This window comes from Lupinus angustifolius, unplaced genomic scaffold (genome assembly GCF_001865875.1).
Source record: "Lupinus angustifolius cultivar Tanjil unplaced genomic scaffold, LupAngTanjil_v1.0 Scaffold_596, whole genome shotgun sequence".
In the NCBI taxonomy this organism is placed as follows: Eukaryota; Viridiplantae; Streptophyta; class Magnoliopsida; order Fabales; family Fabaceae; genus Lupinus; species Lupinus angustifolius.
The window spans coordinates 7,257-33,951 of NW_017727928.1; the positions used below are offsets into that span (position 1 = coordinate 7,257).

At 32.2% G+C, this 26,695-nt stretch overlaps 1 protein-coding gene across 3 annotated transcripts; it reads right to left on the reverse strand.

The window, feature by feature from the left end:
• Window positions 1-20,558: 20,558 nt before the first annotated feature.
• LOC109341717 (protein LSD1-like) lies at window positions 20,559-24,528 on the reverse strand. Of its 3 annotated transcripts, none has more exons than XM_019579669.1 (7): window positions 24,459-24,528; window positions 23,624-23,737; window positions 23,128-23,238; window positions 22,120-22,226; window positions 21,247-21,327; window positions 21,060-21,131; window positions 20,559-20,936 (listed from the first exon to the last, which is right to left on the reverse strand). In XM_019579669.1, exons 1-7 carry the CDS (start codon window positions 24,475-24,477, stop codon window positions 20,895-20,897), a joined length of 546 nt encoding a protein of 181 aa, XP_019435214.1. In that variant the 5' UTR covers window positions 24,478-24,528; the 3' UTR covers window positions 20,559-20,894. The 3 variants fall into 3 exon arrangements, with proteins under 3 accessions (XP_019435214.1, XP_019435213.1, XP_019435215.1); XM_019579668.1 differs by having other exon boundaries at window positions 22,114-22,226; window positions 24,459-24,522; XM_019579670.1 differs by having other exon boundaries at window positions 22,114-22,226; window positions 24,155-24,510.
• Between the last annotated feature and the right edge of the window lie 2,167 nt (window positions 24,529-26,695).

The window sequence follows — 26,695 nt, forward strand, 5'->3', positions numbered from 1 at the left end:
TTACCTTATTCCTTATTAATATTAATATGGTCGAGTTTTACTCACAAAAACTTTGGAAATTTCATAAACATGTTAATATTTATATGCTTTTTAGTCAAATGCGCGGATGTTCAATGTTTTTTGCATCATAGGATGACTCCAATGGTAACATTTTCCTTGAAAATTTGTTAAATTGACATAAAAACTTCCACATCAATACACTATCCTTAAACGTAATTCTATCTATTATAGGAAAGCATGCATGTAAACCAAATTAGAAGTATCTAAGATGCAGATAAATGTATAAGGTGTCAAATATGTTTCAAAAGTTTGATGTTAAAACATGAAATTCCCAAAATATAGGTATGAAATTATTAACTTGTGGAGGTATTAATGACATCACTTTATAACTTAGTTTTTTAATTGAGCAATGTTATATGTACACCAAAAATTGACACTATCCTTAAGGAAAGAAAATGGAGAGAAACTAAAATGACTAATGTTGTCATTTCCCTTTTTCCTTTTCTTAAAGTGAAAATCTCAATGTTTATTGTCAAGGTTTGGTGTAAATAATAACATTAAGTCTGTCTCTTTTATTAATAAAATGAATCAAATAGTAAGAGAGAAAAGTGTAGCACCTTTCTCTTTATTCCCAAAATGGATGATATCAAAGTATTATTGTCAAATAATATGGTACAAATAACACTACTCATGGACCTCTTACTTTGCCACCCTATGGAATAAAGAACCCAAGAACTTCCTTATATAGTCTAAAAATGAGCTAACTATAACATCTTACCCTATAGTCATAACCATCCTTGCGGGTGTTTTAAATTTGGGTATGTAATTGTTATAGACACTGATGTGTCAACGTCGCAAAGTCGTATTGTGACCGCAATGGTGACCTCAAATATCTGCAAATGTTAGAAACATAAGGTTGTCGAAGTTTCTGAAACCGCTACTAAAATCCTTATATATAGATAGAAAATAAATATAAAAGTAATATTTACTCTCAACTTAATTTTAATAAGACTTGTTTCTCATTGATGAACATTTTTCAATTATCTAATATAATTTTTATCTTTCTTTCATATCATACAATTAAAAAATCACTCCTTTTTATTATATTTATTTTCTTTAACTTCCATTCCACTCATTTTTCCTCTTAAACCAAATATATTGTAAATCAAATTACAATTATGTTAGAATTGATTTATTTCTTACATACTTTTAACCTAGATGATATTATTAAGGTGTATGAAAATTTTAAGGTGTACGAAAAAAGCAAGATACATCTTTTTCCTTATAATTTGTTCTAAAATTTTCAGGAAAATAAAAGCAAAAACATTATTAGAGGTGTAGATTGGAATTAGTTGAATAGTGATGGGTGCCAATAATCTTGTTATGTTCAAAGCACATATTGAATCAATCAATATATGGTTTATGAGTGATCTTGTTATTGGAAACGTGCTTTGGGCCTTGGCTTCTTTGCGAGTTTTCTTCTTAAACTATGTGCTTTATTCCTTTGGGTTCATACTCAGATACATCTTCAGCTTTCAGGTAGAAACTAAAAATGATAGGAATGGATTTCATAATTCTGAGATTATTGGATTGGCAGAAGAGCTGACAAATTTGCTATTTCATGAAGATTTTATGGTGGAATATCAAGAAATAGAAGGAGAAACATAATGCTCTATTTCAAAGGAAAAGCATTCTAATAAATACCAATATGGTAAGGAAAGTGAAGCAGATGAATGAGGGAATGCCTTTTTTTTAACGTATGGGCAGAGTTTGGGATAACTCCCAATATCCATCATTATGGATGCATAGTTGATCTCTTGGGTCGTGATGGTTTACTTGATGAGACCTATCAGCTTATTTCCACTCTACTTCTTACCCTTCTCATAACACATGACATAATTATAGTGTTTGTTACATCAATGAAGCTATTAATTAGGATTGAGATTCCAAACCATTTTTCTTTCTTTCATCATTAATGGTTGGTTTGCTTCTGTCCATGGTGGTTAAGCTCAGATATAGTTTTTTCCATGGATGATTAGCTTTTGTCCAGGTGGTTAAACTTAAATATAACTTCTGTCATGAATGGTTAAGCATAAGATGATATAGCTTCTATCATGGATGGTTAAACGTTGTTATTGCTTCAAATTAAGATTTCAAGTTGGTAGCTAAAACAATTTACTCACCAACTTGAGGGGTATTGAAGATATTTTAAAAGTTAGTTAGATAATTAGGGAGCTAGCTAGTTAGTTTATTAACTCTATATCATTTTTGCTTAGATCACAAGTCATTTCTTTTATATAAATAAGTGAAGTTGGCTTCATATTTTAATTAATAAGAATAAGATCAATTTCTAATTTTCTTCTTACTCCTTCATTTCTAATACAAGTGGTGAATTCATGGCTCTTTCAATAATTATTCTAGCATGTGTTATAGAAACACCATCATAGATGCATAACATGGCTTTTGTCTTAAGATGTTTTCATGTTGAGAGTTGAGGCTATTTTAATTCCAGTAATTGCTCTTCAAAAGATATAAATATTTAGTGTTTGTTCCTCCACATTTTTAAGAATTATGTTTTATCATAGGCAAATATAGTGATAATGAAACTTATATGAATTGTCCTTTGAATGTATGTTTTCTATAAGTGAATGCCAGTAACATAAGAAAGATTTACAATGGCCTATCTATCCTAGTTGTATGATTCGCCTATATTCTCTGCATATTACGAACCAATTCACAAGAACCGATTCATGATTCTGCATTACTTAGAAGAAACATAAAATAGGGCAAAGAATAAAAATATAACAGAAGCTGACTACTACAGTAAAAGTAGAGATATGAAATTTATTTAACTTGATGATATAAAAGAGAATGCACATACAATGTTACTATATATGTATTGAATTTACCTCATTATTTTCTCTCCTTTTAATAATCATTGCTTTATTTCTAATGGGTAATTGTTGGCTAATGCACAATTTTCAGTCTGATTCTTGAGAATGCCCTAATTCCCAAAGAAAGCGTTTAATTCTGGCTTCTAAGTGGATGTCTTCTTGTGGTGCCTCCTTGAGATCCTCAAAGAAAATTATTGAATATCATCGAACTAAATCACCAATAGAACACTCTTTTGCCATTGTTGTATTCCAACAACTTGATCATCAAGTTGACACCACCAATGTGCATTAGAAAACCAAAATATATGTAAAAACATTTTTAGCGTTATATTGAGATTACATTTTTAGCGTTAGAAATATATGTAAAAACAGAACTTCCTTCTCCATAATTGGAGATGATTATAGTTCCAGTATATATTATATGAGATTCAACAATGTATATTTGAAATTTTGTGGCTACACGTTACCGATATATATATATATATATAAATGAAAGAGAAATTCATTTACATCCAAGTTAAGTTATACTAGTTTACATCCAAGTTAAGTTATACTAGTTACACTCAATCTTAGTCATTCATTTTTCTAGATCTAATGGATCAAATGAGTGAAACTTAAAAGTTATTTAAAATTTATCTTTTTTTTCTCTCATCACTTATTACATTCACATATTTGGTCCATTGGATTTAAGAAAATAAATGGCTGAGATTGAGTGTAACTAGTGTAACTTAATTTGGGTGTAAACGAACCCCTCCTCACATAATATATATTATATGAACCATTAAATTTTGATAAAATGAGTTACTAGGACGACATGAAATAAGTTTTTTTAACTTATTCCTAGAATATATTGATTCCTCTATATTGCAATATAAAAGAATCAATTTATTCCAGGAATAAATTAAAAAAAACTTATTTCACATCCGAGTAACACATTCTTTGAAAATCCAATGGTTCATATCTACTTACTAATTGAAATCATTGAATTTTCATAAAATGTATGATTAAAATGTGGAATAGATATTTTCTATTTACTCCTAGAGTAAGTGAATCCCCTCCCTTTACAATATAGGAGTTCTTAGATACATGTGTCATGATTTACATTACACACAATGCAAAAAGAGCTATAGTCTTATAAAAGAATTAGTTTAAGAAGTCAATTGCTAATTAACCTTGTTTGATTCTGATGAAAATAGGAGAGGAAAGTAGAAGAAAATTTTATTTTCCTATATTTGGTTAGAAAGAAGAAAAAAAGTAATGTGACTTACTAAAAATTTTCTTCTTGGAAAGAAATTGGATATAAAAGTGATTTTTGTTCTAAACTTAGTATTAATAAGACTTGTTTTTTGTTGTTGAATATTTTTTATTATATTTCTTTTCTTCAACTTTCATTCCACTCATTTTTCCTCCTAAACCAAATATATTGTAAATCAAATTTATTTTTTACATCTTTTAACCTTTTTAGTTGATATTATTTAGATGTATGAAAATTTTAAAGTTATTTTTATCACTTTGGTTTTTTTAATACAACGAGAAAAAAAATAGTGAGATTCATGCCTTTATATTTTCTCTCCAATATTATAAGGAAACTCAAGTGAAAAAAAATAAATCAATACAATAATATGGTATACTTATACCATGGTACTTTTGTTCATGTTATTTTCATTATTAAGTATAATTATATTTTTTATCTCCATTTTCTACCACCTCAAAAAACTAAAAAATCACCACGCTAATTTCTCCTTTTAACTTTTCTTTTGGAAACCAAACAAAATATAGGAGTGTGTTTGCCAGATGAATTGTACATGAGAAGAAAGAGAAATGAAATGCATAGACTCATAAAATATTATCTTTCATTCTTCTCAAAGACTAATCTCTCAAACTAACGATAAGATTTTTACATATCAAATGGAAACTAATGGTGCAGACTCTCCATTTTCCCCTCCCTCTTCCACACACTACAAGAAATTTGTCATACACCTACACACGAAAAATGTAGGTAAAAGATGAAAAATCGTAGGTATAACATAAATTTTTTTTACATACAGACGTTTTTGTCCGTCATATAATTTAAGTCTATCACTATAGGTTTTAGTGATGACTGTCAAGAGTGTGGGTATAAACTTTAACCTATACCTTCAAATTTTATCTATCACTAAAGGTATTTATACCTACGGCTTTCCCTGTCACTATATGTTTTATTGATGTCAGACATTACAATAGGTATAAGACTAAAAGTTATACCTTCAATTTCTGTCCATCACTATAGATTAATATGATTTTCTTACCCTACAGTTTTATTCCATTGGTATTTGTAATATTAAAAGAGTCATACATATACCTACAGTTCCATTTTGACCTGTTTTAGTGACAGATCTTAATATGAAATCATAAAATGAATTTATAATGGAAAAATATTATTTGAACACATTGTTATATTTAAAATTCAAAAAGTCATACAATCCGATGGAATATATGAGTTAAATATGTCGATCTAAAAATAACATAACTACATATATCATAGACATAAAAAGTTATAATCCTAAAAATTACACAATTTGGATGTCCATCTAAATAGGTACAAATTGTATTTCCAAAACATAATCACAATGATTCATTTCTCAGTTTGTTGCATCAAAAAGAAATTATGTGCTAAGTTGTACCTGCAAAGAATATAAAAGACATCAATGAATGAATAAAATAACTTAATGAAAAAAGTCTATTAATGAAAAATTGTTATACCATTTTCATTATCATCATTACAATCTAAATTTGGAGAACCAAAAGTTGGGGTAGTAGAAGAATCTTGAACCTACTGAAAGCGAAAGAAGAAGACTGTAGTTAATGAACTATTTTGGTGCGATATGTTTTGTCCTTAACTCAAAATATCATATATAGTTATATACTGACATAGTGCACTCAATGACATATATCCAATGCATATAAATCAGAATAGTCAATATATATCTCTTTACGATTAGGCAACAATCCTTTGGCTTTTTTCTACAATGTAATGGAAAATTATAGACATTCTTTCATAAGACAGTTTACTTAATAACACCAATAATATCAACAAACCTTTTCAGGAATTAGTTTTTGGAAGACTTTTTGTCCATATTAATGAACTCCACTATGTGATCTCTTTCTTACAGTTGATATGTTTCATCAAGTATCCTTTCTACTTTGCTTATCTTAACAGAATAAGAATCAATCAAAAAGAGAAGAAGTTAGATAGATAGATACACACGCTATCTTTACACACAACATACAGCAGAATATAACAAAACACACATAACATAACACATAATGTTGAGAGAGAGACATTTATCACACAAAAATCAAAGAATACATGCACGCATATCATACCTAAACACACAAAATTGCTATAGAGAAAGCAACATCACTTGCCTATCACAACAAGCAGAAAGTAGAGAGTATAGTGTTGTTCTTGAGAAGAGTATACAAGCAATACATTCATCTTCCTTTGTGATGGAAAGTCCATTCGGCGTACATCACTATGAGAATGTTAAGGAGGAAGGGGATTTCTAGGAATTTCTAAGAATTTCGAAGAAATGATTGAGAAAGGGAATCTCCTTCAACGAGAGAGAACTCTGAATTGTTATTGAGACTTTGAGAAGAAGGTTACAAGAGAGAAGGATTCTGTTTTTCAGATTATGAACCCAATTTCTGAAAAACAGTTACCTTACTATTTATAGCATTCCTAACTGTTTTAACTGAAACAGTTTTACTAAAAAAGGAAAGTTGCAACAACTAGCTAAAAAAGGCAATTGATACAAGTAAATGATTAAGAGTACAGAGATTACAAAGATCCCTATCAATATCCCCCCTCAAACAAACCTTGACCTCAAGGTTTAAAAAACGAAAATTTTTTTCTGTAAATCAAAAAGGAATTCCCAGGTTGCCTCTTCATCTAGTTGATGCTTCCATTTAACCAGAACCTTAGTAACAGCGTGACCTCTTCTTTTCACTGTCATACGGTCTATGATGTACTCAGGTTCTTTGCCTCGTGCCACTGCATCTGAGAATGGGGGAAGCTGAATTGAAGAAGGAACTGAACCAATGTGTCTTTTAAGCTGGGACACGTGAAAAACATGGTGGATTGATGAAGAAGGAGGAAGAGCCAATTTATAAGCCACCATACCCACCTTGTCAATGACCAAATAGGGTCTAAAAAATTTAGGAGCCAACTTAGCATTACTCCTATTAGCCACTGAAATTTGCCTGTAGGGATGCAATTTAACATAAACCATATCCCCAATTTCAAATTGCCTATCCTGCCTGCTTCTGTCAGCAAACTGCTTCATACGGTGTTGAGCCCTTCTCAAATGGAATTTAAGCACCCGTAGCATTTCTTCCCTCTTGCTTAGACTACGATCCACCAATTCCACTGCTGAATTTCCAGGAAGATAAGGGGTTGCCTGGATTGAAGTGTGGAATGTAGAATTATACCACCATTCTGCCAATGCTAACCATTTAAACCATTGATGTGGTGAATCTGAGCACATACATCGCAAATAAGTTTCCAAACAGCGATTAACCACTTCTGTTTGACCATCAGTTTGGGGATGATAAGATGAAGAAAGCTGCAGTTGAACTCCTTGCAAGGCAAATAATTCTTGCCAAAAACTGCTTACAAAAATAGGGTCCCTATCACTTGTGATGGAAGCAGGGTAGCCATGGAGCTTAAACACATTATCCAGAAAACATTGTGCCACATTTACAGCAATATATGGGTGAGCTAAAGCCATGAAGTGAGCTGCTTTACTCAACCTATCAACTACTACAAGAATGACTTGCTTCCCTGATGACAATGGTAAACCTTCAATGAAATCCATGGTAAGATGTTGCCATACATGATCTGGAATTGGCAGAGGTTGCAGAAGACCAGGGTAGGGTGTTGTTTGATATTTGCACGTTTGACAGGTTGGGCACCTCATAACAAAATCCTTAACATCCCTATTCAAGCCTCTCCATAAACCACTGATTTCACTCTTTTAATTGTGGCATGCCTTCCTGAATGACCCCCTGTTGCAGTGGTATGTAACCATTGTAAAATATCATGCCTGAGTTGTAGGTTGTTGCCAATCACCAACCTCCCCTTCCTACGAAGTTCACCATTAACCCAACTATAATGCTTGTGAGAAGATGGTTGTTGCTGAATCTGGATTCTGATGTTGCTCAATGCTGAATCTGAATCCCAAGAAGCAATGATTCTGTCCAACAAAACAGGCTCAATAGTATGAACTAGCAAGGCAAAGCAAGCATTCCTTCTTGACAAGGCATTTGCAGCAATATTTTCCTTGCCCTGCTTATACTCAATTTCAAAATCAAATTCCAGCAATTTGACTAACCATTTCTGTTGGAAGGATGTTGCCAATTTCTGATCCAACATGTACTTTAAACTGATGTGATCAGTTTTGATTACAAAATGTCTACTAAGCAAGTAGTGCCTCCACTTTTGAACAACAAAGACCACTGCCATAAGCTCCTTCTCATAGGTAGAAGCTGATTGTTGCTGTTGGTTAAGGACCCTGCTCACATATGCTATAGGATGGTGATTCTGCATCAAAACAGCCCCCAAGCCAACCCATGAAGCATCTACTTCTAGCACAAATGTCTTAGAGAAATCAGGAAGAGCCAAAACTGGTGCAGTGCTCAATAAATGTTTCAAGTGCAGAAAAGAGTCCTTAGCCTCAACTGTCCAACAAAAATTGTTTTTCTTGAGTAATTCTGTTAAGGGTTTAGCCACTCCTCCAAAGCCTTTAACAAATCTCCTATAATAGCCAGCTAGCCCCAAAAATCCCCTTAATTGTTTAAGTGTTTGAGGTAAGGGCCAATCCTTGACAGCTGAAATTTTTGATGGGTCAGTGGACACCCCCTGAGCAGAAATAAAGTGTCCCAAGTACTCAACCCTGTCCACCCCAAAGTAGCATTTGGATTTCTTGGCAAACAATGCATGACTCTTCATCAACTGCAGAACTCTTTTAAGGTGAGCCACATGCTCCTCTAAAGACTTGCTATAAATGAGGATATCTTCAAAGAAAACTAACAAGAACTTCCTAAGAAATTCACTGAAAATGGCATTCATAAGGCCTTGGAATGTTGTTGGAGCATTTGTTAAACCAAAGGGCATTACCAAGTATTCATAGTGACCCCTGTGTGTTCTGAATGCAGTTTTGTAGATATCTGAGGTTTCCATTCTTACCTGATGGTAGCCAGCTCGTAGGTCCAACTTGGAGAAAATAGTGGAGCCATGTAATTCATCCATAAGGTCCTCTACCAAGGGAATGGGAAATCTTTCTTTGATAGTCCCTTTGTTTAAGCCTCTATAATCTACACAAAGTCTCCAGGTGCCATCTTTCTTACCCACCAAAACTACAGGACTAGCATAAGGGCTATTGTTGTTTTGAATGATGCTTGAATCAAGCATTTCTTGCACCAATTTCTCAATAATATCCTTCTGATGCTTGGCATACCTGTAGGGTCTCATGTTGACAGGATTGGTGCCTTGCAGTAGGGGAATTTGGTGATTGTGGCCCTCCCTAAGTGGGGGTAGATGAACAGGTTCTTCAAAAATGTCCCCAAATTCGTCAAGTAACTGAGCAATTGCAGTAGGAATCGCAGGTTGCTCTCCATGAGTAGTCAAGGATTGTAGCAACCCTTGTTCTGTATTGCAGATTTGCAGCATAGACAGTTGCACCCCTTGATTCAAAACTTTGTCAAGCTTTTGAGATTTTAATGTCTTGACAGCATTTGTGGATGCTCCCCTCAAGACATGTCTCCTACCTTGTGTGGTGAACTCCATTTTCAGTTTGTCAAAATTCCAAGTAATGTCCCCTAAGGTGACCAACCATTCAATACCCAGCACCATGTCACAACACCCCAAGGGAATGAGCATCACATCAGAACTGAAAGTTGTGTGTTGAATTGTCCAAGCAAAATCTCGTACTCCAGCTGATATTTGGAGCTTGTTTCCATCTGCCACAGTGACCATCAGGGGTGTGAGTTGATCAATCTTGAAAGCTAGTGTGTGAGCCTTTTGGATGTCTAGGAAGTTGTGAGTGCTTCCACTGTCGATGAGTATGTGCATGGGCCTTTTATTATAATGACCTGTGATCCTCATGGTTCTAAAGCAAGGCATACCAGTAAGTGCATTAACAGAAATAGTTGGTTCCCCATAATTCTGGCTTGGCAGTGTTACCTCTTCTCCAATATCCTCATCTTCCCCTCCATCTTCCATCTCTAAGACATGTAGTTGAAGCTTTTTATGTGCCAAGCTATGTTCAGGAGTGTAAGGCATATCACAGAAGTAACATAGACCTTTGGCATGCCTCTCATTCATATAGGCAGGGGTTAAATTCTTAGTAGTTGCAGGTTTAGGCTTGAGAGGCTCAACCTGCTGGTCAGTGTGCAAGGGTGGTTTAGCAGGTATAATTAGCTTAGCATTAGAAGTAGGTTTACTCCATTTAGGTGGGAACTTGAACACGGTTGATTGATTATGTGCACATTCATATAGCTTTGCTAAGGCAAAGGCTTTTCGAACAGATTTAGGTTGGAACATATGCACCATCATCTGCATTTCTTGCTTTAGACCTCCTAAGAAGCAACTCAGCGTATATTCCTCAGATAGTTCCAACCTTGTGATGATGCCATCAAATTCCTCATGGTAATCCGCCACTGTGCCCTTCTGTCTAAGATTCATAAACTCCACCATAGGATCCTCACATACCTCTCCAAATCGTTCTATGATGATTTGCACATATTCACTCCAACTTGGCCAAGAACTGGACCACAAATTCTTGACGAAGGCGTGGTGCCATTGCAATGCTCTGCCCTCGAAATGAACCACTGCCAGCTTTACCTTGAATTCTTCAGGTGTGCCATTAATTAAGAAGTAAGTTTCACACTGATAGAGCCATTGACGTACGTTATCACCATTAAAATGGGGGAAATCAATTCTGGATAATCTTGTGCCACATGAGTAATTAGAGTTGGTTTGTCTCTCACCAAGAATTGAAGGTCTAGGCCGTGCAGATTCTTCTCCACTATCTTGCCTGGATTTGAACAAGTCTTCTACTGTCACTTTGAGAGATTCACTCAACGACTTCTGAAGTGCTCCTGCCAAGTCCATGATTTTCGATTCAATCTTTGCTACAAGTTTGCTTTCTAAGCGTTCTTCGACTTCCCGCATGGATGATTGACTCCTTGTTGATTCTGCCATGGAAGCGTGTTGTGTGCCAAGGAAGGATGAAATCTGATACCAATTGTTAAGGAGGAAGGGGATTTCTAGGAATTTCTAAGAATTTCGAAGAAATGATTGAGAAAGGGAATCTCCTTCAACGAGAGAGAACTCCGAATTGTTATTGAGACTTTGAGAAGAAGATTACAAGAGAGAAGGATTCTGTTTTTCATATTATGAACCCAATTTCTGAAAAACAGTTACCTTACTATTTATAGCATTCCTAACTGTTTTAACTGAAACAGTTTTACTAAAAAAGGAAAGTTGCAACAACTAGCTAAAAAAGGCAATTGATACAAGTAAATGATTAAGAGTACAGAGATTACAAAGATCCCTATCAGAGAAGGAGAAGCTAAGAACAAGAAAATGAAAAATGGAGGAAAGGAAATTGGAGAAGATGATTGCCCTTCCTCCGAGCAGCCACCGCAAACCACTATGAACAACTATGTGGTCGCCGTTGGAGAAGGAGAACCCGCCACCAAAGAAGAGAAGAAAGGAGAACACAGCCTAGTAGCTGTGTTGTATAGAAGAGAGACTTCGCTCATCACTGTTTTCGCCTAAACGGCCAGCCTCCACGCTTTGAATCGCCGCCGCGGCTTGAGAAAGGGAAGAAGATGAAGGTTATGGATTCTGTTCCTCTCCTGGTTTCCATCGTGAAAAGGGGGGAACCAACTTAACCCTTTCCTTTTTTTTATTCATTTAGTCTCCTTTTATGTGTTTATTATATCTTCTGATTTTTCACATTTATTATAACTAGCATGTTGACAGGTATTACCATACCTGTCAATCCGCATTCTTATTGTTTGAGGATTAGATATATAATTTATATGCTATAAATGTCAAAATAGTAACTTATAGTTGATTATGTTCCATCGAGTAATTAGTCAATCTTATTTTTTTAATTTGTTCATTAGGCTAACTGAATCATTTGTAAAGTAGGTAGAGCATATAAATGATATAATTCAAAGCGAAATTATTCAAATAAACTTATCATATTTAGAACATAATATGTGAGATTGTGATGATATGAAATGTTTATCAACTACATTCTTATTTTTTAGTAATGATGGTACAAATTAGTAGATATTATAGATTGACAAATGATTTTTACTTGGTATGATCAAATTGAGAAACAATTGGGAGGACATATTTAATTACCAACACCAATTGATGTAGTGGAATAGTTGTGAGAGATAAATAACATAATAGTAATATGTCAAAGAAGGCAATGTACTTCTCGTTAATTTTAAAGTAATGATTTGAATGTATGTTACTTTAACTCTAAGGAGAGAGAATTAAAGCAATTAGTTAAGAAAATTTTGACCAGATGATATGAAGGTAGGGAAATATTTAGTAGTTATTTGTATAGAGTTGGTTACATCAACTATAAGTTCTATATTAATATACATATGATTTATGGTAGAAGTTGTTAAAAGCTGACATTAATCTCTAAGTTAATATACAATTTTATTCCTATACCTTATATAGAACATTTGCCTAAAGAGATTTGATCCTGCTAGTCTGTAAATTATGATCGTAGTAATTAATAGTAGTAGTATTACTAAATTAATATAACTATAGCTTCTAAAATTTAAGAAAATATGCACACATAGTAATAATGATTTTTTTATTAAACTTGGTGAAGAAATCATGTCCCGAAGAGTGCATGTGGTTCATGACTTCATACTAAACTGGAAACTAAGGAAATGCACTACTTACAAATTTTAAGGTTGAAATTGTAGTAAAAAGTGCATTACTAATAATGTATGTGGCTTACATTGTAGGATCCTTTGATAAGGATGTTGCAATCTATCCATAAGTTTTGATCTATTTGTGTTTTACCTATAGTGGTTTTTTTAGTTTTTGGTAGTAAGGTATATGATTGCATGTATCTTATGTGATCACAGATCTATATTATTATGGTAGTGTAATATATGATTACATTTGGAAGCTTAATGCAGTATATGATTAAATAATCAATTTCCATCAGATTATTGGCTTACTCCATCACCATTAGTGTAATCATATAGTGACTTACTCCATGACCATCTGTGTAATGATGTACTGATATGTACGTATTCAATCTGGATTAGTATCAGTATATGTTAAAATAGACTATTGAAAACATGACAAAATTATATTAAAACATGACACTAATGAGCTAAATGTTAAATAAATGAGAATAAAAATATTTTCTTAGTCTTACATCATGTAAGGTTATTTCAGAATCACTATGGGTAGGTAATGCAAGCTAAGTAGTACTGTTAAAATGAAATGTGAAGTTTTGTCACTACAATAGGAACTGCAATGAAGAGATCAAAGAAAAAAGTTTGATAGCCTAACTTGGGAAATAATGTTGGAGTTTGAAAAAAATCCCTTGCACCAGAGCAACAATTGTAAACCCAAAACATATGCCAACAAATACCACAACAAGAGCAGTTGATACTGCAAAACTGTACTTCAAGGATTCTGCTAATTCCAACAATATGCAAGAAAAATTGTTAATTATCATTATAGCATTGAATCTAAAATATTTTAGGTATAAAGGATTTTATGTCACTAAGTGGGAGTCTCATATTTTATGTCATACAGTTTCAAGAGCATTTCAACCATCAAGAGAAATCACTTCATTAAATTCTTTCTTATTTCTACGAATGCATGGTTGCTAATTGTTATGATGGTTGGTTCAAGAATGCATATGTGCAAACTTAGCTGTATAATTTTCACCAGATTTGTGGGGAAATGGTAGTTTATTAATAAGTCGAATCTGACTACAATCCAAGGACTACTATCTAGAGAATTCAATGAAGGATTTAGAAGAATTTTGACAAACAATTCTCTGTTTCTGGTTGGTGCATCATAAAAAATTGTATTTTATCTTGCTTTTTGAATATCATATTATGTGCAATTGACTTTTGTGGATTAGTTATCGAATTTATGATTTTGTCTTTATTTATGAACTTATTTTAGTTACAGAATTATAGAAATTAGCACCCAAATTTTAGAACCATCTTCTTGTCCCTTTTCTATTCTTATCCAAAGGTTTATGGGTTCTTCTATTTGGCATGTTCATTTCCAAAAATCGTTGTATGTATGCTAATTTGCACCAGCAGATATCAATAATACCATTGAATCTATAAAATTTAACCAACTTTTTAATATTAAACTTCAAATTGACCTACATGGCAGTATATGATTACACATGTATAAGAAAAAATAAGTTGTCAAATGTTCACTTGTGCTTTAGACCAAATGTAATAAAAAAATTATTTGTACTGATATGTACTCAATCTTGTATACAATATACTTTAGCATGACCACTTGTACAAAGTTCAACTACCTACCAAAGAGCTTGTATACAACCTACACTGTGAAATCTGGTTTACAATTCTACACTCCAGAAACTCTTGCTTTTTCAGATTGAGTACATACCTCATGACCAGATTTCAGCATGTTGTAGCCTTGATATTACTTTTTTCTCTTTTCACTTGAATGATATTGCTCCATATTTTGGTGAACCAATAATCTTCTAAACCGTGAACCCATGTTGAATGGAGTTATGAACAAAAACATTATCTTCAAATTGCAAAGTTATCATCATATCCCACATAAATATTATATCACAACTTTGATGATCTTATTAGAGTCACCCTTTCTTTTTACAAAGGAGCACATATAACCTTCAAGTAAGGATATGGTAAGAGCAATTTAACGGTGAATAATTGATATATTGTATCCTTTCATTGATTCATTATGAAATTGTTACTCAATGTATTAAATTTATAGATTAGAAATGCTACCAAATAAAAAATGATATTATAGAATGCTTGCATTACCCTCATATTTTTAAAAAAATTATCATTATAGCATTGAATCTAAAATATTTTAGGTATACAGGGTTTTATGTCACTAAGTGGAAGTCTCATATTTTATGTCATACAATTTCAAGAGCATTTCAACCATCAAGAGAAATCACTTCATTAAATTCTTTCTTATTTCTACGAATGCATGGTTGCTAACTGTTATGATGGTTGGTTCAAAAATGCATATGTGCAAACTTAACTGTATATTTTTCACCTGATTTGTGGGGAAATGGTAGTTTACTAATGAGTTGAATCTGACTACAATCCAAGGATTACTATCTAGAGAATTCAATGAAGGATTTAGAAGAATTTTGACAGACAATTCTTTGTTTCTGGTTGGTGCATCATAAAATAAATGTATTTTATCTTGCTTTTTGAATATCATATTCTGTGCAAATGATTTTTGTGGATTAATTATCGAACTTATGATTTTTTCTTCATTTATGAACTTATTTTAGTTTATAGGATTATAAAAATTAGCACCCAAATTTTATTATCAACTAAGTAGTAATAAAATAAAAATTACAAAGCTTGAAATAGAAAATTTGAATCGCTAATAGTCAAGGTACCCCATAACCACACCAAACGTTGGGAAAAAATGTGCATACCTCTACATATTTATGGTTGTTGTCTTTGCATGCAGCGGGTGAAGCATTTCATCAAACACGTTTTGTGCACACTTTTCTTTATAAACTACATCAAAATAAAGTAGAAATTAAAGATAAGAAATGGATAAGGAAGAGGAGACTAATAGAAAAAAGAAGCATAATATCAAAGAATAATGAATTACTTAACATATTCATCATAAACACATAATTCTAATAAATGTTCCACCAAATTAAACAGAGAGAATGAATTGAAGAAGTGATTTTTAAAAATATTTTCTGACAAAAGGATGAGCAATTATAATAGTACTCATTCTTCATTAACAAAGAAGTAAAAACAGAGAAGATAAAAAATAAACATTTGGTTTTTGTTGTTTCCAACTCATTCTCTATCTCCATCTTTGGGTTTCCTCGGTGGATGTGTCATCAACCATTAGCCTACAGAAAGAGAAAGAAGATAGAATGAAAGAATGCACTTTGAAATAGGATAGATAAAATGTAACTGTCGTTGAAAAATTAGAGAAAATAAGATAAATTTCAGCGATGGAGTTGTGAAAACTCTATTTCTAATTATTGAGGTATAGTTATTAGGAAGGGCAATTATGGGATATAAAAAATTACTCCATCTTAGCAGTTAAAAGATGTTTTCCCATTATAGATTAGTATAGAAGTAATTTATGGTACAAATTATATAATTATGGCAATATAAAATTCACTAAATTAACTCTATTCCTTTTTATTTATAAGTTATTTTGGTTAATTATATATTTGCATTTATTGAAAACATGTAATTAAATATAAGATTTGTAAGAATATAATTAAAAGATTTTTGGTTTTTTTTCAACAATATTTCAAATATTTATTTGAGATTTGATGCGGTGTGAACATTAGTTTATGCTATTTCATCTATCTCGTAAACGATTAAATTCCAACCAAAAATCAGGTCGCGACAAGATATATTAACACAATGCTTACCAAAAAAACTAAAAAGTTGTATTAGCTAAAGCTCAATAGAAACTTAAGGTAATTCTAAGTAATAAAAAGATTGTAAGTAGGCGGTTATGTTTATGTTATGTTCCAAAACCATTAAGGCACAATCCATGCTCTAGTAATAGGGATTAGGAATTGAAAAAACAAATGTTTAATTTGAGAACAAGGTTTTAAAAAAAGTTATATATATTTATGGTTTTCAAAGTAGACATCTGTAGGTATATGTAATCTATATCTACAGTTTCAAAAGTACTTATCTGTAGGTATATGCAATTTATACATACAGTTTTAAAAGTAGGCATCTATAGGTATATGCAATCTATACCTACGATTTTGAAGCCGTTGTTAAAGCATACAGTTACAAACAATACTTTCTGTAGGTATAAGGCATCTATACATAAGAAATATATTATGTCACTAATACTTATAGTTACGAACTTAAACATCTGTAGCTATATTATACTTATACCTACTCTTTATTGTACGTCCATAGGTATATTATGTCTATACCAACGGGTTTTTTTAGCTGTTACTATAAGTGTCCGTAGGTATAGGACAAATTTCTTGTAGTGACATTGTTCCACTCCTTGGCACCACGTTTGACTTCTGATTCCTTTGTTGTATCATAAGAAGCATGCAGCCCAAAGAGAATATAGTAAACCAAGAGAAACTCTGTCAAAATCCCAAACCTGATGAACAAAGCTATGTCAATAGTCCCTAGAAGGACTACATTAATGGCTATTGAAAAAGAAGGTAACCAGGGAACTAAAGGCACACCCAAAATGTTGGTTTCTTTGCTTGTGGAACACCAAGCCAAAGAAGCTCAGTACCTAAAACCCACAATGAGAAACATACTGCATAACCAATCCAACTACCATCCACAACCCAGTTAGCAGAAACCCTAATTGAAGACCCAACAATTAGCACAATGGACTCAATGAGCATGATTTGATTCTTTTTTGTGGTTACACCACTAACATAGTAACGACGCACCAAAAGTGCTATTGCCACAACCGTGAAGATAAAAAGTGTTGAAATTGACATGAGGTTTGCAAGAATTGTTAGGAAAAACAGTTTTTGCATGTTCTTCATCTTGAAAGTAGAGGAAAATGTTAGAGATGATCATAACCTTGTGTATGGAAGACAAAGAGAAGGAGGAGCCAAAAGAGAATGTAGAAGGATGTTGGAAGAGGTTAAAAATTCAAAGGAAGAGTAACATGTGCTTTCTATAAAAATAATACACTTATAAATAAAGAAGTCCCCATGAGTTTGCAAGAGGTTCAGATTCTTGTAAAGTTGGTATTTGTTACATATTTGTTAGGTGAACATAGAGGGCTTAGAAGCCCTGGAAAGTAAAAACAGTGAAAGATTAAAAAACCCTATGATAAATAGTAAAGTCATGAACTGATTACAACAAATTGTGTCAACTGCTAAAACCACTTTTCTGAAACCATGTCATTAAAGTAACTTCATTCGTTTGAAAATTCCCCACAGTTCTGTTACTTTAACCACACAGCTAATTACCTTATTAATATTAATGTGATCGAATCTTACGAACAAAAACTGTAGAAATTTCATAAACTTATTAATATTTATATGCTTTGTAGTCAAACGTGTGTGGATGTTCAATGTTTTTTGCATCGTAGGATGACACCAACAATAACATTTTCCTTGAAATTTTGTTACATTAATATCAACACTTCCACATCAATATGATGTCTAACGTTTTTCTATCTATTATAGGAATTTTTTTATATAAACTGGATAAAAAAGTATCTAAGATGCATATAAATGTATAAGGTGTCAAATATGTTTCAAAAGTTTGATGTTCAAATAATGGAATTTCCAAAATATAGGTATGAAATTATAAACTAGTGGAGGTATGATGACATCACTTTATAACATAATTTTTCTAATTAAATAATGTTAAATGTACACCAAGAATTGGCATAATCCTTTTCAGTAAAGAAAATGGAGAGACTCAAATGTCTAATGTTGTCATTTCTCTCTTTTCTTTTCATAAAGGAAAAATCTCAATGCTTATTATCAAGGTTTGGTCTAAATAATAACATTAAATCTATCTCTTTTATTAATAGAAGGAATGAAATAGTAACAGAGAAAAGTATTGCACCCTTCTTTATTCCCAAAATGGATGACATCAAAGTATTATTGTCAAATAATATGGTACAAATAACACTACTCATGGACCTCTTACTTTGCCACCCTATGCAACAAGACCCCGAGAACTTCCTTATATAGTCCAAAAATGGAATAGAGATCATCTGTTCTTATTTTATGTCCACATTGGTGTATCAGACCAATTAAAATTTATCATTTAGTTAAATAGAAAAGTCATAAATGCATAATTATATTTATTGGTGTAATTTGATTGGATAGATACAGAGAGACAGGATTTTTGGGAACAGGTGATCTCAATTCCCAAAAATAAGCTAACTATAACATCTTCACCCAATAGTCATTGTTGTCCTTATAGTCATAACCATCATTGTTAGTGTTTTAAATTTGGGTTAGCGGCTATAAACGATGATTTGTCAAGGTTTTGGGAGTCCCAAAATGGTATTGGGACCACAATTGTGAACTGAATTGTCCACAATTATTATAGACACATAAGGTTTTGGAAGTTTCTAAAGTCACCACCAAAAGGTTTTGCTATGTACAGCATCAAAGGCTCTTCCATCTTCAACTACATTACCTCTGTCTTCCACTTACTCTTCATTGTGTTCATCATAGTTGTTGGTTTCACCAAGGCCAACACCGAAAGCTACACTCCCTTTGTGCCTTACAAAATCTGCAGCTTGTTTCATGCTTCAGGTCTTCTGTTTTTCGCATATGGTGGTTGAGAAGACAAAGAACCCTGGCTTAATGGTTATGACAACATTTTATATTGCCTTCTAGCAGTGACACTATGCCTAATGGTATCATTCCAAAACATGTCAAACACACAACATTTTATGTCGCCTCCAGTGATGTGGGAATGAATTGGGCTAGTTACATTGTTGCATTAGAAATATAGATCTTCTCTAGTACACGCATGAACATAGTTTTATTGGTGAGTGTTGTAAGACAATCTTGTTATCTAACTCATTTTGCGTACTCACATGATGTCACCCTGGTTCGCTCACTTGATCAACAAACTGGGACACAAATTAGCGCTACAATCGCAATGCTTTCAGCTACAGCAACGATCGCTTTGTTTACATATCTTACGATCATTTCAAACCTTTTTGGTCAATTGATAAAAAGTTAAACATATTCATAGTGGGTAGGTTACTCCACTAGAATAACATATTCCTTCTTTAGTCAATTGATAAAAAGTTATTTATCAGTTTTGGATTTTGGACAAGGTTTCTCTTGCTTTACTATCTTCTCTGGGAGTTACATGGTTCTTATGACACAACAAAAGATTATGATCAGAGGAAAAATAGTAGTGTGGAGATTGACAAGGAGTGGAACAAGGTGGAAAGGGATTTATTTGAAGTAGTTTCAGTTTGTGAATTAATTTCTGATGCCAAATTATTTGTGTGTGTATACATGACAAAAAGCTTTATCTCAAATAATACTTTTAAAATCTTTTGAATTTGTATCATATGTTGATGTTGAAGTTCAATCCTTCCACTAAACTACATTTCCCTCTCTCCTTTAAAGGTGCATGCAATTTTTATGCAATCACAGAAGCATGCAATAACTTAAGTGACCAAAGAAATATGCAAATGCAGAAGTATGCAATACAGTTAAATATTTTGAGCACAATTGAACATTTGCCTAAACATGTCCTAACAAGTTTTTTTTACCTAGACAAGTGATTAAAGAAATTGCTGATTATTTAGCAATTTGTTAAATGATTGGAAAGTTCTATATTATCTTGAGTCACTTTATCATGTTTACACACAAAAGGTCATATCATGCAATGTTTCTACAACATTCATTATCAAATATCAACACATCCTTCTCATATATCATCAAGAAAAGCACAAGCTTGAAAGAAATAACACCATATGCTCATCCAGGACTTGCAATTCAAGATACAAGCTCAATGAACCAAATTGATTTGTGGCTATGGATGCAAGAGCCAACAACAAAGTAGGATTTGGCAAACACACAAAAGTTTTAAGCCCTTTTCACTTGTCCTCCTCATATACATTCTTACATAATCTGTCTAACCCTTTGTATTGGAAAAAGATCCATTTCAACAACAAAATATCTTCATGGCACAGCAATTGTCATAATGCATCATATTCTGAATCCTTTAAACATGATGCCATTATCTTTTATCTGTTGTAACTCCAACAACAACATTGCTCACCTGTGACATGTCAAATTCTTGTAAGTAAATCTTGCTAAGCTCAAAGGAAACAGTAGAATTAGTCAAGGATGTTGATAAATACATATCCGAACTGACAAAAAATGAAGAGCAAAATAATTTTACCAGTTTCCCATTTGAATCGACAGACATCGGATTTTCTACAACGACGGTATGACTCTGAGATTGAGGCATTGACTGCATGTCATAAAATAAAACCGTTTTCATTAGATATCATAACAGAAAGCCACAACATATTCGTGCTATAAATAATCGCCCCCTCCCAAAAAAATTGAATAAAATAACACCATACTGTTGAAGTAGAAGGTACTGTTGCAGAGTTGGTCATCCCATTAGGACTATGAACAGGAATTGGAAAACCTCCATTGATCATCTGGAAATGCCGGGAATATGTATAAAAAATCAACTCAGCAATGTTAAACATACAAAATAAGTGCACACATCATATTTACAAGAAACGAAAGCACACCCTGAAGGAGAACGATAATCACATAATTTATGTAGCGTGTATGATGACATAACCCTTCACCGATATCTCCAACATCGAATCAGAATTGAGTAAGTTAAAGTCGGGCAAATAAGTGGGTTTTAACACATAATCGACTCCAATATTTTAGGTTGGATTGCAATCTCTGATGAGGGGCATAAAATTACTTACATGACCAAACTTATGAAAAATAAACAGGAGACAAGACTAATAGCAGAAGATCAAAATAACTTTGAAATTATCTACATTTTTTCCTATTAGAGAATACAGGTAATAAGTTAAAGTATATAAAGAATTAAATACCTACATAGTAACTTAATTAATTAAAAGTGTTTCCTAAGGAACACACTCCAACCCAAATTTGTGTAATCTTTCTATTTTCCTGAATTATAAACTGAAACAGTTTCGAAATTTCAAATTAGTAAGGTATATTGTGGAGAATGGACTTTGTTTTAGGGAAAAGTAGTGGCCAGGGAAAAATGGCAAAGATCCAATTATTCAGATTATGCAACAATGAAGTAAATATGACTGCAGGAAGTTGCCAAGTTCAAAATGAATGCCGAACATTTGGACACAAAAATCACTCGCATTTTATTTTAAAACTTCATAAGTGTTTCTTGGGAATAGAAAGCCAATGCATAGATTAACATAATTGTATCAATGAATACTTACACTGACATTAGTAATATAGTGACAGATTGCACATTTGACAGAGGGAGCCCCATAAGGATACATGAGTGTTGTTCGGCAGTTCCCACAATGGATATGGGCGACATGGTTAGATGCTTTTTAAAACAAACAAAAATCACATCAACAGTAAGCCGGTAAACTTCAAATAAGTGAATAATAAGTATAGGTTATTACAATATAACAAGGAATCCTTCATTGGAATGGCATGAAGTGAAGAAAATAGAACTATTGCATAAGCACCCAGCATTTTTGTAACGTAAGCAATGAGATTTTACGTATAAGTTCTTCATGGTAGAGCTCTACAGAGAACAATGAATAGCATTCACCAACACAATTGCCACCAAGATAAAACAGACAGTAAAATTAATAACACCAGCCTTGGAGTAAATGCAAGTAATCAATGAGTAATTCAAAATTGTCAAGAACGAGTCCCCCCAATACAGCCATTTAGCAAGGAAGACTAAATCGATGTCAGATGATCCTCCCTCCCCCAGAGAAATCGGCTACTTTCTTTTTTGAGGGAGAAATAGGCTTCTTTCTAATTACCAAGCCATTTAGCAATCATCTAAATTACAAGATCCCAAAACAAAGAACTATTACTGTTTCCCAAAATGGAACACCTAAATAGTAAGGGGTCATTGCAAGACATGATGAGTGAACAACAACCTAACTTCGATTTTTATTCCGTGAGCAACATAGCTAAATTGTGCACAACATAATACATTTCAAGAATCCCCTCTCAAACCTCTTATCAACATAAAACTTGAAACATACACAAAGGTAGAAAGGAAACAACAAAATATCACCTTAATGCAACCCTGCTAACTCCCACACCAGGAATTGACAAGCCCATTTATGACTAACCATACTTAATCTCAATGATCAAGCAAATCAACAAAACAGCACCACAATTATAAAATAAAAAACAAGTTTTATCTAGCAATGAGCATTAAACAACTAACTTCACATGTCTGGCAGCAAACAAATATGTAGTACCCGGTGCAAGGTTTACGGTGTGACAGCAGGAACATCTCACACTTGTAGCACCACATGGATACATTAGCAATGTCCTACAGCCTCCACAGTAAAGTTGAGACATTTCCATTCCTGAGGGGGCATGAAGAGGTAAATGTCCTCAGATATAATCTAAGCATCCAGTTAGAGTCAAACTACATGTAAATATTCATCCCATTAAGCTGCATAGTTGGTTTCAAACTTCATTTCCCACATTTATTCCAAACTGAAAATTCATATACCGAAAAGAAAAGGACATGATATTTTTTTTGGTACTACCAAGGGTATCCCTTCACCCTAAGGAACTAATCCCTTTCGAGGCATGTGGCTGTCTCTCCCAACAAGTGTCGTTTCCTTCTAGGGATCTAGCAGAGCCTTACACCACTAGACCAACACCTTGTTGACGTGATATACAGCCACATGTAACATGTAAGTTTTCTAATAAAATGTTAATAACAAGAAAGGAGAATGAGCTTACCAGGTGGAGGAACAGAGGTAATTGTGTTGCACAATGCACAACAAACATTTGGTGCCCCTCTAGGGTAAAGCAAATTGCTCCTACACCCACTACATACAAGTTGGCCTTGCATAGCTGCAAGTTAAAGACCATTAACCCACATATCAAAATGAACCAGTAAAACTACCCATATATCAAAATGCAGTTGAATCAATAACATAATCATAATTAAGAGAAGACTAATTTGTATGACAGTATTCAAACATGAAACAGAATCATCAAATTTGCAGCAAAATGCACACTTTGTCTTGCAAGTCGAGGACAGAAACTAGACATTGCAATTTCACAATGCATGTTCCAATTATAAAGACAATTAGCATGTATAAATATAAACAAATAAAAAACATAACTTTTTATCCTTCAAATGTCAAACACATCCAGAACTAAAGATATGTATGCTATAAAATCAAAATAAAGCTTACCCAGAAACCCAAATCAGACAAAAATTATAAACAAATAAAAGAAAAGAAATAGTAGAGGATCTAACAATACCTCTGGCTCTTGGACCCAACAACAACCAATTTAGACAATCAAGTCAACAACAAAAAACCCTTTACAAGAAAACGAGGATGTCAAGAAGAAAAAATACAGAAAGAGATTGAGGGTTATATCAAGTAAGAAAAGGTTGGCAAAGAATCAAAAGGGGTAGATGAATGAAGAAATGTAGGATTGTTTTGTAGATGGTTTTGTTTTGCTTTTTGATAATTGAATATTAGGATTAGATTTTGTGAAAAAGGAAAGAAGGAAGAGAAGAAAAGTAAAGGTAACCCAACTCAACCCACTTCCTTGTGATTACCATCAACTTCTCCTTTCATTTTTCATCTCTCTTCTTCCTTTAACTTCATTCCCCTTAATTTCTTAGGAATAAATACTCAAATTATTCCCTAAATTTTTTTATCAACAATTTAGTTTCTTGAAAAATTAAAATTTTATTTTAGTCTAAAATTTATTAATGTGCTACAATTTAGTCCTTTCATACAAATCCATTTGATCTCAAAGTTTGCTTATGAGGCAATTAAGGGATATTAGATATCATTCTTTCTACAAATTATTCTACTAGATGATATGAATTGTTGATTTGTTTCTCGTTTACAAGTAATACATGCTAATTTTTATATGAGGACAAATATTTATTATTATTCTAAACTTGTTTATAGGATAAAAACAATATTGTATATGCATAACAACATTCGACTTTTCTTAAACTCTGTGTAAATATTTCTGTCTTAATAATATTATCTTAGTTCCCTAAATTTTTCTTAGTAATTCTAATTATCAATTGAAATATTAAGTTTTTTTTTGTACTACCAAAAATATTTTCCCATCTTTTTTAATAAGCAACTAATTTCTTTTGGGGTTTGTGACTGCCCCTTTCAACAAGTATCACTCTCAATAATCGAACTTTTAACCTTGAGGATGATCTTACACCATTAGGCTAATACATTGTTAATTTATTAAGATGAGTTTTATAAAAAAAAAATAGAATCATCTAAACAATGGTAATTATAAAATAAGCATTGCAAGGACAAAAATAGAATTATTTTATCTAAGTATTCCAATTCATAACATATTTCATGTGAATCTATAAGGTCATAAGCATATAGTTTATCACACCATTAAATACAATAATCTTTTTTTCTATTGTGCACAAAATACAAGATTAAGATGAAATTTTAAAGGTAAAACATATACGTCATCTACAAAAATTTATAATGTACCATGATTAAAAACACATCAATGAAAAATAAGAATAAAATAATTTTGTATCACCTAAACAAATGTCAAAATTTAGAGAAGGGTTATTTATTGACTTTATTTCTAAAACTACAACTTAGAGCTATGATCTACTAACCTTCATTTGCTATTTTGGGAGAGAGATGAAGATCTTCTTGACAAAATCATAATATTTTTTTACCGTTTTTTAATTTCAAAGACAACCCAAAACAATATAATTTGGAGTCAAGCAAAAAAAAATTAATTTTCGAAGGGAACATTTTTTGATATCAAAATAAGTCTTCACACAAAAATTGATTATAAATTCTTGAAAAAATGAAAATAAGTGCCTTTTTTCACCAATTATAATAACCTTTATGGGATAACTATTTTTTTGTATAATTAAGAATATCTCTTCATTTTATGAGTAAGAAACTAATCCATTTTAGATACATGATTTTCCCTTACAAAGTTTTGTTGGTCATTATCTTTAGTATAGATAAAGCATAATTTAATTTTGTTTATATATATAGTGTCACATACATTTATATGGCAATACTATTGTTTGCTTCGGTTGTCAATCCTAATACTTAAGAGGAATAACTTAATGTTATAATTGTGTATTTGTATGTGGATAAAAACTACTCCTTTTTTAAGCACTAAAAACATATTATTTGTTCGGTCAATTTCATACTACCATATTGCATAATTGTTTGATTATTTCATTGTAAAAATAATCCATTGACTTATTTTGTATTAGATATAGAAATGAAAATTTAATTTTGATGTGTTTATTAATACACAATTTTCTATATCATAAAGCAATCTTATATAATTATCATATTTAGTTCTTAACTTTCTTTATCAGTTCTAATCCTTATATGTTCAATTTTTTGTGACAATCTCGCCAACTTTACCACGTGTGTATGTGTGAAGTTAGTTGATAGTATTTTTGGTCCCTAATAATTTAGTGACTCGTGATATTAGTTCTTTTCTTTATAAGTCTGCATACTTAAATATTTAAAAAAATTATGTCACAATGTATCACTTTATGTATTATTTATTATGATTGATTGGAAAATATATTTAAATTAAGATTTTAATAATTAAGTATTTTTCTAAACCATTATAAATAATAATACATAAAATGGTACACTTTATAAAACAAAAGATATACTCTCATCATCTAACTAATGAGGTGGCAAATGACTTGTCACAAACTTTAGTACTCAAAAGTCAAGTAGATCAAAATAAACAACATAAAAAAATAGAATGATAAGAAATGTTTATTTTTTATATTTAATGATATTAAACTTTTAT

Excerpts from the sequence above, each read along its gene's own strand:
- LOC109341717 (XM_019579668.1), bottom strand. Across the intron at positions 22,227-23,127 it reads CACCGTAAACCTTGCACCGG|CATCTAACCATGTCGCCCAT; the intron begins GTACTACATATT and ends TGTTTTAAAAAG. Across the intron at positions 21,328-22,113 it reads ACTATATTACTAATGTCAGT|ATGATCAATGGAGGTTTTCC; the intron begins GTAAGTATTCAT and ends CGGCATTTCCAG.